We start from the raw sequence: 13,560 nt of genomic DNA, 5'->3' as shown, positions 1-13,560 counted from the left end.
AGTCTACGTTACCAAGAAGTGGTAGTTTCGAATTTCGATAACTCGTTATGTATATAGTATATACAATAATAATTATTAAAGTTGTAGTCAAAAATAGTTAAAAGTTTCGAGTTGCATAAATAAAAATTATGAATATTATAATAATGATAACAAACATATAAATTGTGCTGTAATTCATTGTCAGCTGTTAAAAGCTGTTAAACCCAGTGACCAGTGTATCATCAAATACTCTACTACATCAATTGATCAATTCAACTACATCAAATAACTTTACTGAATACATTGTTTATTCAATTGAATCTTCTTGTATTTACTTTTTCATTTCAAATTACGATACACAATAATTATCAAAATATAAAAAAAAAATTATTATTTTTGAAATATAACATTTGCTTTTTATTTTCAAAAAGAGATTTTACGTAATTTTTAATAATAATTGAGTCAAAAAACAATTAATGTTTTGAGGTAAGGTTGTTACTGTTGACAAAGACAATGAATTTATCAATTTTTTTATAAATATTTAAAAAAATATTTGTTAATTATGACATTGTTATAGCATCCTTGTTGTATAACGATTGTTTTTTCATTAATAATAATCAAAAAATTGTGAAATATTTCAACATTAATTATTCTTTGTTGGAGCACTTGGTCAGTTTTTATTTTCAATGTTTGACATTCATTCATTCACTCTAAGACTTAATTTTTTAATGTTTCTTTCATTATTTATTGTTCATTAATCTATTATTTATAGTTACAATTTATATATTTGTTTATTTAAATACCATAAATTAATTAATGTCATTTTCATCTACTCTCTTTTTTTGTTGTTAATAATTACTCCAGTTTGTAAAAAAAATTAATAATATAATGTTTACATAATATTTTTATTGTTTACAGTTATTAAAAAATATGGCTGAAACGTTCAGGGTGTTAATGTAATGCATAAAACACAATGGAACGATATTGGAACACAATTGGAACAAAAAAAAAAAAAAAACTCAATTGGATTGTCATTGGAGACAAAATTATTTTTGAGTACAGTGAGTTAATTTTCTTTATTTTTTAAAATTAAATTATATATAAATATCAATATAGTGCCTAGACGTAATTGGATTATATTTGTTTTTTATTTTTGACAAATATTTGGAAAGATTTTTGGCTGAGTGAATATTTGATTAGGTGAATGATTAATCAATCTATTTTTGTTAATTTATTAAAAAAATATATTGTCAATAACATGCGATTGCCATTCACAAATTTGTAGGTAACAACAATTAATTGCACGTATGTAAAAAAAAATATATAAAAATAGTTTTTAAAAACCTGGAATGACATACGTACGATTGAAGGTAAAAATAATTGTATAAAAAGTTATTTAAGAAAGTATATTTATTTTTTAACTTTGTTTGACAAAAAAATTGACATTGACATTCAAATTGTTATGATTCCAAGTAATATTATATAATAAATTGGAAAAAGGTATACAGTAAATTTAATGAAATTTATCAACAACTAACCATTGAGATTTAATTATTGACTTGTTGGAAGCATCTTTCATAAACGGACGATATAAATATATGTGTAAAATGACACCATTTGTACGATTTTCAGTTGCTTGATCAGCAGCAATTATCATGTCAATTGTTATATTGTCAATATAACAGACATCGAGAATTTCTAGATCAGGATTATTTTTTATAAATTGAATAATACCAACATTAGTAAGTTTCTTGCAACCATCACAATACAATTCTTTTAATCCTTTCAATTTGATAAGGAAGCTGTCTGTAATTATATCAAGATAACTTACTTTAAGTTTTTGTAGATTTTTTAAGTTCGATAAAACAACAAGAGATGTTTCAGTAATTTTACTGCAAGATCGGATGTCTAAACTTGTTAGGTTCTTACAATTATTAGCAATAGCAATAATTGTACTGTCATCAAGCTCTAATGCTGCACACAAACATAGATGTTCTAGATATTGTAATTTTGATAATCCATTAAGAACAGATGGAGAAGAAAGTGGATCACCATTAATAGCTGGTTCTATTCTACATTTAGCAATTTCTAAACGTTTAAGTTTTTTACAATTGTTTGAAATTGCGATTATTGATTCCTCTTTGAGCGGAATGTCAACATCCAATATTAAACATTCAAGATTTTTCAACTCTGTTAACTTTTTTAAAGCAGTATCCATTATATTGTGACTAGTTATTCTTAAATGTTCCAAATTCTTGCAATATTTAACAATTGTATTTGCTAAGTCAGGCATCATGTCACAAGAAATACCAAGATGTTGGAAATTTTGAAAGTTTATCCATTTCTTGAGAGGAATTTGAGCTACATCATAAGGACCAGGTGGAATATCAAGATGTTTTAGATTTTTGCATGTACAAAAAATAGTCTCAAGTTCTTTTGTAGAGAGCTCATATGAATTATACCTATGACTTATCGTTAAGTCGATATACTCCAAATTAACGAGTTTATTGAATAAAGGAAAATTTTTGTGTATATCATATAACCCAATGCTAAGATGAATGAGTGTTGTTATGTCTGCTATTTCTTGAAGAATGTCTTTTGACCAGAGGCCATGTAATGTCAATTTTTTGAGATTTTTAAATTTTTTACAACTCTGAAATAATAATTTTAATAATAATTTTAATAATTTATATTCATTTAATTGATAGTGTTGTTTGTCACTAGTGATAAACAATTAGTTGATATTTAATAACAACTTACCATAGAAATATTTTTTTTTCGTTCCCACCACGGTTTAGAAAATAGATGAATTTCATTAATTTCTTCTGGAAGACTATCAATTATTGGAGAGAGATTAATTATCTCATTCGAGATATTGAGATCCACCGTTATTTTAATGCATTTTAATTTATCCAACTGTGTAAATGCTTGAACAAAGTCATCAGTGTTATGAATTAAAGACTTGACGTCAACTTCACATTCAAGACTTGTTAAATTTTTACAGTGATCACCAACAAATGGTATAATACTTGCATCACAAATATCTGAGAGAGATAATTCATTGAGATAATTACCACACCTTAATAATATTTTCTCGAGGTATGATTGTGTCAACAAACGATTATCATAACAACGTCCAATTGATGATTTACATTTGTATTTTTTAATGTCATACCAAGCTAGTTGACATGCCTCTTTCCATTTGGTACAAACTACAATAAAACATATTAAATTTAGTAATTGATTTTATTAAAAAAAAAAAAAAGAAACTTTATTTTGATAATATATTCACCTTTTTCTATGTCTATCCTTTCTGGTATTGGCAACAACATGATAACTTTTGCTAATGAGTCGTAATCCAGTGAATTGATATTGACAAGTTTTTTATCCTTGTCACAATCATCAGAGGTTTGTTGGTCTCTCTCAACACATATTTTTTTTGCAGTCATCATGAGTAAATACTGAAAATGCTGTTGTCAACGTCTTTGAGAACCTGAGGTCTCTTCAATACAGAAAAATATGTTGTTAAAAACAATTTGAAGGTTAAAACACGTGGGTCACTGTATATTTTTTTTTAAATAAGTAAACGCTTCTTTTCAACCACATTAAACTAATCTTTACCTGGAACTCCAGGTGGACTCCTGGTGTACCACTTCCTGCAGCTTTTATAATCTTTAAAAATTTATAATTGTCGATAAGTCAAATTCTATAAAATAATAGTCGGTAATATATTAATAATTTTAAAAAATAGCTTGTACAGAATAGCTCGTGGTTTTCATTTATCAAAAAAAGTGCAAGTGTACAAATTGAATTTGAATACGTATACTCTTTCATCACTATCGTGGCTAATGAATAGTAGCTATACTACGAGTATATGCTTTTTTTCTTATTGACAATGTCTACTATCAGAGCGAGTGATAGTGGCATAGTGAACTATCTATATTTTTTTGTTAATCAAACAAAGGTTTGTTAGTCGCTTTCTCAACACATTCTTTTTGCACTTATTTCAAGTAAACTCTGAAAATATATATTTAAAAAATATTGATGAATTCAAATATATTACAACCAGATTAATCAAATAAACAAAAAAAAAACCATAAAAAAATATTTATTCCAAGATATGGATGTATTAAAACTGGCAGATGATTCACCAGAATAATCAACATCAATAAAATTATATTCAAAGCCAAATAATATTGAATGCAATGCAACATGTTAAAATAAAATTGATACACGAGATTATTTGCTAAATATCATTGTTAAAATTATAAATTTTCAATTTTCATTTACCTTAATTGCAGATTCTTTGATTTTTTGACGATTAATTAAGTAGTTGATGCAATTATAAATTTTTTTCTTTTTTAATACACAATGTCATTGACTCGGTGACGTATTCAAAAAACAAAAAATAAATGCATTTGTTTAATGATGGGTTTCAATTGGACAATTTTGATCGTTAATTATCAGTGTATTATCAAACTACATCAAATAACTACACTGATTACTTCATTTGTTTAATTCAAAAATATCTTTAGAAATATTTTCGGCAGTATGAATATTTGTTCAAGTGAATGATTAGCTATTCTATTTTTTTGTGAATTGTTAATTATTAAAAAAGTATAAAATATGATTTTTTCAGCCACATGAATATTATCAAAGCTGTAATTACATATATACAATTAAAGGTAAAAATAATTGTTCAATATAAAAAAATTTTTGGGAAAGTATATTTATTTTTATACTTTGTTTTACAAAATTATTAACATTATCATCAAAATCTTCATGATTCCAACTAATATAGAAAACAAGTTATATTAAATTAGAAAAAGTCATACGATAAATTTATTTCTATAAGTATCCACAACTAACCATTGAGATGTAATTATTGACTGCGAAGCTTTTATTATTGACCAATCGCCTATTCTTATATGTAAAATGATACCATTTGTACGATTTTTAGTTGCCTGATCAGCAGCAATAACCATACCAATTGTAATATTATCTATACACGCGATACTTATCATTTCAAGATCTGGATTATTTTTTATAAATTGAATAATACCAGCATTAGTTAGTTGCTTGCATTTGTCACAGTGCAATTCTTTTAATCCTTTCAATTTGATAAGGAAGCTGTCTTTAATTATATCAAGACTACTTACATTAAGTTTTTGTAAATTTTTTAAATTCGTTAAGCCAAAGAGAACTGTCTCCGTGAGACCCGTGCTACATTGGATTTCTAAACTTTTGAGGTTTTTACAATTATTAGCAATAGCAGTAATTGTACTATCTTTTAGATTTTTTGCATAACACAAGTTTAAATGTTCAAGATAATGTAATTTTGATAACTCATCAAGAACAGATGGTACTATAGCACAACCAAGAATTTCTAAACGTTTAAGTTTTTTACAATTGTTTGAAATTGCGATGATTGATTCCTCATGGAGCTCAACTATACCAAGCATTAAACATTCAAGATTTTCCAACTCTGTCAACTTTTTTAAAGCGGTATTATTCATAGAGAAACTATGATTATGTATTCTCAAGTGTTTTAAATTCTTGCAATATTCAACAATTGTATTCGCTAAGTCAGGCTTCATATTGCAAAAAATACCAAGATGTTGTAAGTTTTGAAAGTTTCTCCATTTTGTGAGAGGAATTTTAGCAACATCATAAGGACCTTGTGGAATATCAAGATGTTTTAAATTTTTGCATGTACAAAAAACACTCTCAAGTACTTTTGTAGAGAACTCACATCTATCTATCCATGAATATTCATTCGGGTACATTATTAGGTCGATATATTTCAAATTAACAAGTTTATTAAATAAAGGACCGTGGTCTGTATCATATGGTCGAAGGTTGAGATGAACAAGTGTAGTTTTTTCCGATATTTCTTGAAGAATTATGTCGTCTAAAGAGAGGCGATGCAATGTCAATTTTTGAAGATTTTTGAATTTTTTAAAACTCTGAAATAATAAAAATTTATCTAAATAATTTATATTCATTTAATTGATAGTATCATTTGTCACTAGTCATGAGCTAGTCATATTTAAGGTTGTATGTAAATAGAATTTCTAAGTATACGATTTTTGAGTTTTTGGTCCCATATAAAAGCCAGAATAATTTGTCTATTTTAAAATCTATTTTGTTGATTTTTTTCAGAATTTTGTATCTCGGTTTTTTTTAGATAATTAATGTCAAAGTTGACAACTTACGTAGGTATAGGGACTGAACACATATTTTCTTATGTAGCTTAAAAAGTTTATATACGATTCTTCTAATTGACTATCAGTTTTTCCTTCTTTACAATACAGATTTTTTAAGCTCTCAATGATCATTTTCTACCTGGGATTTTAGAATGTTTCGTTCTGTACAGTTCTGTCTCATGTTTCTTGGCTATGGAAGTATATGTGTGCTTATTCAGATAAACTACATACACACATACTACCAAGAACCTGCCAGTATAGTGAATATATTTTGGATAGAGGGGGACTGAAAATATTTTTTATAACCCTGTGTAGATGCGCACCCTCTCGGGCCCAAACTTCGTCCACCGATGGGACTTACATACAACCTTAATATTCAATAACAACTTACCAGAGAACTATTTTGTTTTCGATCCGACGAAGATTTAGCAAATAAATGAATTTCATCAATTTCTTCTGGAAGACTATCAATTATTGGAGAGAGATTAATTGTCTCATTCGAGATATTGAGATCCACCGTTATTTTAATGCATTTTAACTTATCCAATTGTCTAAATGCTTTAACAAAGTGATCAGCATTATCAGTTAAGACATTATCACCAAATGTACATTCCAAGGTAGTTAAATTTTTACAGTGATCACCAACAAATGGCATAATACTTGAATCACAAACATCTGAGAGAGACAATTCCATTAGATAATTACCACATCTTGATAATATTTTCTCGAGGTATGATTGTGTCAACAAACGATTATCATAACAACGTCCAATCGATGATTCACATTTGTATTTTTTAATGTCATACCAAGCTAGTTGGCATGCCTCTTTCCATTCGGTACAAACTAAAATGAAACGTATCAAATTTTAAAATTAATAATAGAAACATTAATACTTTATCAACAAAAAAGAAACTTTATTTTTATAATAATATTGTATACCTTCTTCCATGTCTATCCTTTCTGGTATTGGCAACAACATGATGATTTTTGCTAATGAGTCGTAATCCAGTGAGTTGATCACAACTTTTGTATCCTTGTCACCATCATCAAAAATTTGTTGGCCTCTCTCAACACATATTTTTTTTGCACTCATCATGAGTAAATACTGAAAATGAAAATCCAAATTTTCTTTTAAAAACAACTCTAAGGTTAAAAACACGTGGGTCACAGTATATGTTTTCTTAATAAGTAAATGTTTTTTTCAACCACATTAAACATAATCCCTACTTGGAACCCCAGGTGAACTTCCAGATGTACGGCCTCCTGCAGCTTTTATAATTTTAAAAATTCATAATTGTCGATAAGTAAAATTCTACAAAATAATAGTCGGTAATTTTTCCGCTAGATAGCGCGATGAAATTTTCTCGAATCCAAGATGGCCGCGCCTATGAGTAACATTTTTGTTGATTTTTGTGTCGTAATTTTATACTTTTATTTTTGCATAATAATCGTTTAAAGTTATAAATTGTTGTTAAATCGCTCAATTAAATTGTTGTGAAAAGATTGTGTTACAAATATCACTAATTTTTGTGAATTTTGTCAAAAATTAATGGACTTGTCAATGGAAAATCGTAATTTTGTTATAAAATATAAACAAATGGTATGTCAATTTCATGTTATTTCATTGTTATCAATTATTTAGTGCATAAACAAACATAATTACGTAATTTTTATCAATAATTGAGTCAAAAAAAAAACTTAATGTTTCGAAATTAGGTCGACATAATTAGTATCACTTTAATTTACTCTCCTTTTTTGTTAATAATAATTACTCCAGTTTGAAAAAAATGTTTATATAATATTTCTATTGTTTACAGATAGTGAAAATTATCGTTTGAACGTCTAAGAAAAAACTGGAACATAGAAAAAAATGACTCAATTGGATTGTCATTCGAGACAAAATTATTTTTGAGTAAAGTGAGTTGATTTTTTTTATTTTTTAAAATTAAATTATAGTCTCAAATTCATCCAATAATGATTTAATATTTTATTGATGCAGTTGCTACCTAATTTATTCATGATAGAAAAACTAATCTTGTTGAAGTATCCAAAAGTTTCAATGATGTAGAAAATTATAAAACATAACACTTTTAAAAAAAAGTTACTGCGCAGTTTAAAACCATTGAGACAATTGAGGCTACTTGTATGCTAAAATATAACATGAAACATACAAAGTAAAAGATGATATTGTTGAAAGTGTCATAATGTACTTGGATTTTAATTTGTCTTTCCAAGTGCTAAAAAGTAAGAGTAAGAAACAAGGATGGGCAGAAATTACAAGATCTTGGATATACTTATTGAACGAAAAGAAAGGTATTGATTATTTTTATATTTTTTTATATTTAATTTTTTTATTTATTCAAATATTTACTGAAATAATTTTGTTATAAAAATTACAGATATGCTTGGATATTTTAAAGTTGAACAAACACTAGTTCGTTTACAATCCCGAATGTCCACAAGTAAACGATAATTATTATTATTTATTCGTTTGTTTTTGTCATATAAGATTAAATTGTCGATAAAATGTGATTGTCATTCACAAATTTGTGGGTATCAATAGAAAATTTTAAGTATAATAAAAAAATATAAAAATAATTTTCAAAACCTGTAATAACAATACGTGAGATTAGAGGTAAAAATAATTGATCCATACCGGAAATTATTTAAAAAAGTATATTCATTTTTTAACTTTGTTTGACAAAAATATTAACATTGTCATTCAAATTGTTATGGAATTCCAAGTAATATATAATAAATTAAAAAAAAAGTGTACGATGAACTTAATAAAATTTATTAACAACTAACCATTGAGATGTAATTATTGGCTTCAAATAATTATTGACTTCTTTCATTAACCGATTATCTAAATTTATGTGTAAAATAATACCATTTGTACGATTTTCAGTTGCCTGATCAGCAGCAATAATCATGTCAATCGTTATATTGTCAGTATAATAGCTGACATCAAGAATTTCAAGATCAGGATTATTTTTTATAAATTGAATAATACCAGCATTAGTAAGTTCTTTGCATTCATAACAATAAAATTCTTTTAATCCTTTCAATTTCATAAGAAAACTGTCTGTAATTATATCAATACAACTTACATTAAGTTTTTGTAAATTTTTTAAGTCTGACAAAACAACGAGAGATGTTTCCGTAATTGCACAGCATCCTTGGATATCTAAACTTTTTAAGTTTTTACAATTATTAGCAATAGCAGTAATTGTACTATCTTTAAGATTTTCTGCAAAACTCAAGTTTAGATGTTCAAGGCATTGTAATTTTGATAATTCATCAAGAACAGGTGGCGAAGACAGTGGGTCACCACGAATAGCTGGTGCTATTATACAGTCAGCGATATCTAAACGTTTAAGTTTTTTACAATTGTTTGATAGCACGATTATTGATTCCTCTTTGAGCGAATAGTTACCATCCAATATTAAACATTCAAGATTTTTTAACTCTGTCAACTTTTTAAAAGCAGTATCCATTATATTGTGACTAGTTATTCTCAAATGTTTCAAATTCTTGCAATATTCAACAATTGTATTTGCTAAGTCAGGGATCATGTCACAAGAAATACCAAGATATTGTAAATTTTGAAAGTTTATCCATTTTTCAACAGGGATTCTTTCTACATAATAAGGACCATCTGGAATATCGAGATGTATTAGATTTTTGCATGTACTAAAAATAGTCTCAAGTACTTTTGTAGAGAGATAATCCGCATTATAGTCGGTAGACATCGTTAAATCGATATACTCCAAATTAACGAGTCCATCAAATAAATGAAGGTTTTCGTATGTATTATATAGTCCAATGCTAAGATGAACGAGTGTTGTTATGTCTGCTATTTCTTGCAAGTTTATGATGTCTACACAAAAATCATATATTGTCAATTTTTGAAGAATTTTAAATTTTTTACAACTCTGAAAAATTTATTTTAATAATTTATATTCATTTAATTGATAGTGTTGTTCGTCACTAGTAATAAACAATTAGTTGGTATTTAATAATAACTTACCATCGAAATATTTTTTTTTCGATCCCAAAGCGGTTTAGAAAATAAATGAATTTCATTAATTTCTTCTTGAAGACAATCAACTATTGCAGAGAGATTGATCGTCTCATTAAAGAAATTGTGATTCACCGTTATTTTGATGCATTTTAATTTATCCAACTGTGTAAATGCTTGAACAAAGTGATCAGCATTATCAGTTAAGGCATTATCATCAAATTTGCATTCCAAGGTTGTTAAATTTTTACAGTGATCACCAACAAATGGCATGATACTTGAATCACAAACATCTGAGAGAGACAGTTCTTTTAAATAATTACCACATCTTAATAATATTTTCTCGAGGTATGATTGTGTCAACAAACGGTTATCATAACAACGTCCAATTGATGATTCACATTTGTATTTTTTAATGTCATACCAAGCTAGTTGACATGCCTCTTTCCATTTGGTACAAACTAGAATGAAACGTATTAAATTCCAAAATTAATAATAGAAACATTGATATTTTATTAACAAAGAAAGAAACTTTATTTTGTTAATAATATATTCACCTTTTTCCATGTTTATTCTTTCTGGTATTGGCAACAACATTATGATTTTTGCTAATGAGTCGTAATCCAGTGAATTGATGACAGCTTTTTCATCTTTGTCACCATCATCAGAGATTTGTTGGTCTTTCTCAATACATATTATTTTTGCACTCATTTTAAGTAAACTCTGAAAATATACATTAAAATCAATGATGATGAATTTAAATGAATAACACCCAGAATAATAAAATAAACAAAAATAACCATAAAAAAATATATATATTCCAAGATATAGATCATAAGATCATTTAAAAGTTGATGATTTACCAGCATAATCAAGACCGATAAAATTATATTTAAAAGCAAATAGTATTGAATGTCACGTGTCTATTTTCTAAATACAATTGTTAAAATTATAAATTTTTATTTACCTCAACTGCAGATATTCTTTGATTTTTTGTTTGATAATTAATTTAGTAGTTGATGCAATAAATTTTTTTTTTTTTCAATACACAATGTCATTGACTTGGTGACGTATTTAAAAAAAAAAGAAATGTATTAAGTTAATGATGACTTTTAATTAGACAATTTTTTACGTTTGAGCGTTAAATGTGCTGTTGCTATTTGTTAACCTTTGATATGGTTTATGGTTTGCAAAATGCAAAAAAAACCCACGTGTGGAATAACGTAATCCCAGCTCTAGCATAGACTTTTAAGTCTATGTTACCGACATTGTTTCGATAACTCATGAGTTGACTACATTGACAATGCGTTTTTTTCGAAGCTTTAAGCTGTATACATAGTCAAAGTATAGTCAAAAGTTTCAAGTTGTTAATAAAAAATTTTGGATGTTATAAATAATAACAAACAAATAAATTGTATACTGTAATTTATTGTCAGCTGTTAAAAGTTGAACCCTGTGTATCATTAAACTACATCAGATAATTTACTTTATTTGTTCAATTCAATATTCTTGTATTTATTTTATCATTTTCAATTAATTAGTATTTTATTCATATTAAATATTAATTATTATTATTATTCATATTAAATTATTATTTTTTTTAAACTATGGTTACAAGGGTGCCTCTTCGAACCCAAAGAATTGTCCCACCAACAATAACCGGCACATATTTGTTTAAAAAATATGAAATAATTTTGAGCCATTTGAATATCATCAAACTTGTAAATACATAAGTTTCATTATACATATGTAAAAATAATTGCTACATACGAAAAAATTATTTGAATTAATTTAAGTTGATTTTTTTAAATTTTATTTCACAAAATTATTAGCATTGACATTAAAATTTTTATGATTCCAAGTAATATAGCGAAAACAAGTTATAATTATGATGTTCTATTACCATGTCTTCACACTGTCATTGACCTGGTAAGGTACTTTGTATGTGTTTTTCAGAAAAAATTATACGATGAATTTACTTCAAAAATATTTAACAACCAACCATTGAGATTCAATTATTGACTTAGAAGCTTTGATTACTGACTTATTATCCATTATTATGTGTAAAATGATACCATTTGTACGATTTTTAGTTGCCTGATCAGCAGCAATAATCATGTCAAATGTTATATTGTTAATACAATGGACATTAAGAAGTTCAAGATCTGGATTATTTTTTATAAATTGAATAATACCAGCATTAGTAAGTTTCTTGCATTCATTACAATGCAATTCTTTCAATCCTTTCAAATTGATAAGAAAGCTGTCTGTAATTATATCAAGATAACTTACGTCTAGCTTTTGTAAATTTTCCAAGTTTGATAAAGCAACGAGAGCTGTCTCAGTAAGACCCGTGCAACGTTTGATTTCTAAGCTTTTTAGGTTTTTACAATTATTAGCAATCGCAGTGATTGTACTATCTTTAAGATTTTCTGCAAAACCCAAGTTTAGATGTTCAAGACATTGCAATTTTGATAACTCATCAAAAACAGATGGTACTATAGCACAACCAAGAATTTCTAAACGTTTAAGTTTTTTACAATTGTTTGAAATTGCGATTATTGATTCCTTCTGGAGACCAGCTACATCAAGCATCAAACATTCAAGATTTTCCAACTCTGTCAACTTTTTTAAAGCAGTATTAATTATTAGGTAATTAGAATAATTATATATCTTCAAATGTTTCAAATTCTTGCAATATTTAACAATTGTATTTGCTGACTCAGGCATTATATAACAGAAAATATCAAGATATTCCAAGTTTTGAAAGTTTATCCATTTTTCGCGGGGAATTTCAGCTACATTGTAAAGAGCAGTTGGCATTTTAAGATATTTTAGATTTTTGCATGTACAAAAAATAGTATTGAGTACTTTTGTATTGCGCTCATTCTGCAGTGCGCGTTTTATTCTAAGGTACCTGACCAGCGTTAGGTTAATATATTCCAAATTAACAAGTTTATCAAATAGAAAAAATCCTTCGGGTATATTATATAGTCGAATGCTAAGATAAATAAGCGTTGTTTTTTCTGCTATTTCTTGAAGAGATATGCTGTCTAAAAAATAGCAGACCTGTAATGTCAATTCTTGAAGATTTTTAAATTTTTCAAAATTCTGAAAATAACAGATATTTATTCGATTAATATAGTATTATTTGTGACTAGTGATAAATAACTAGTTGGTAATTTGGTATTTAATAACAACTTACTATATAAACTATGTTATTTGTGCGTACAGGAGGTTCAGAAATTAGATGAATTTGATTAATTTCTTCCGGAAGATTATTAATTATTCCAATTGAATCAAATGTTTCACCATACCAGTCATCATTAAACGTTATTATTCTAATGCATTTTA

The 13,560-nt window shown here is 26.8% G+C and overlaps 1 protein-coding gene and 1 long non-coding RNA gene across 2 annotated transcripts; one reads left to right on the top strand and one right to left on the bottom strand.

The window, feature by feature from the left end:
• The first annotated feature begins 7,613 nt into the window (after window positions 1–7,613).
• LOC122847740 lies at window positions 7,614–8,807 on the top strand. Its single transcript, XR_006373401.1, has 4 exons — window positions 7,614–7,785; window positions 8,003–8,102; window positions 8,185–8,498; window positions 8,585–8,807. It is a non-coding gene; the product is annotated as an uncharacterized LOC122847740 (long non-coding RNA).
• Window positions 8,808–8,968: 161 nt separating this feature from the next.
• On the bottom strand, window positions 8,969–12,801 carry LOC122847453 (F-box/LRR-repeat protein 2-like). Its single transcript, XM_044145193.1, has 3 exons — window positions 12,304–12,801; window positions 10,764–10,929; window positions 8,969–9,843 (listed from the first exon to the last, which is right to left on the bottom strand). Exons 1-3 carry the CDS (start codon window positions 12,799–12,801, stop codon window positions 8,969–8,971), a joined length of 1,539 nt encoding a protein of 512 aa, XP_044001128.1.
• Window positions 12,802–13,560: the final 759 nt, after the last annotated feature.

This window comes from Aphidius gifuensis, linkage group LG1 (genome assembly GCF_014905175.1).
Source record: "Aphidius gifuensis isolate YNYX2018 linkage group LG1, ASM1490517v1, whole genome shotgun sequence".
Taxonomy (NCBI): domain Eukaryota; kingdom Metazoa; phylum Arthropoda; class Insecta; order Hymenoptera; family Braconidae; genus Aphidius; species Aphidius gifuensis.
Note: the sequence above shows the minus strand (reverse complement) of the source record. Positions and strands in the feature narration are given on the sequence as shown.

Excerpts from the sequence above, each read along its gene's own strand:
- LOC122847453 (XM_044145193.1), bottom strand. The coding sequence starts at position 12,801 with ATGCTTGATGTAGCTGGTCTCCAGAAGGAATCAATAATCGCAATTTCA. Across the intron at positions 10,930-12,303 it reads TGATTATTGCTGCTGATCAG|AGTTTACTTAAAATGAGTGC; the intron begins GCAACTAAAAAT and ends GTATATTTTCAG. Across the intron at positions 9,844-10,763 it reads AAGAATAAACATGGAAAAAG|ATGGTCCTTATTATGTAGAA; the intron begins GTGAATATATTA and ends TCGATATTCCAG.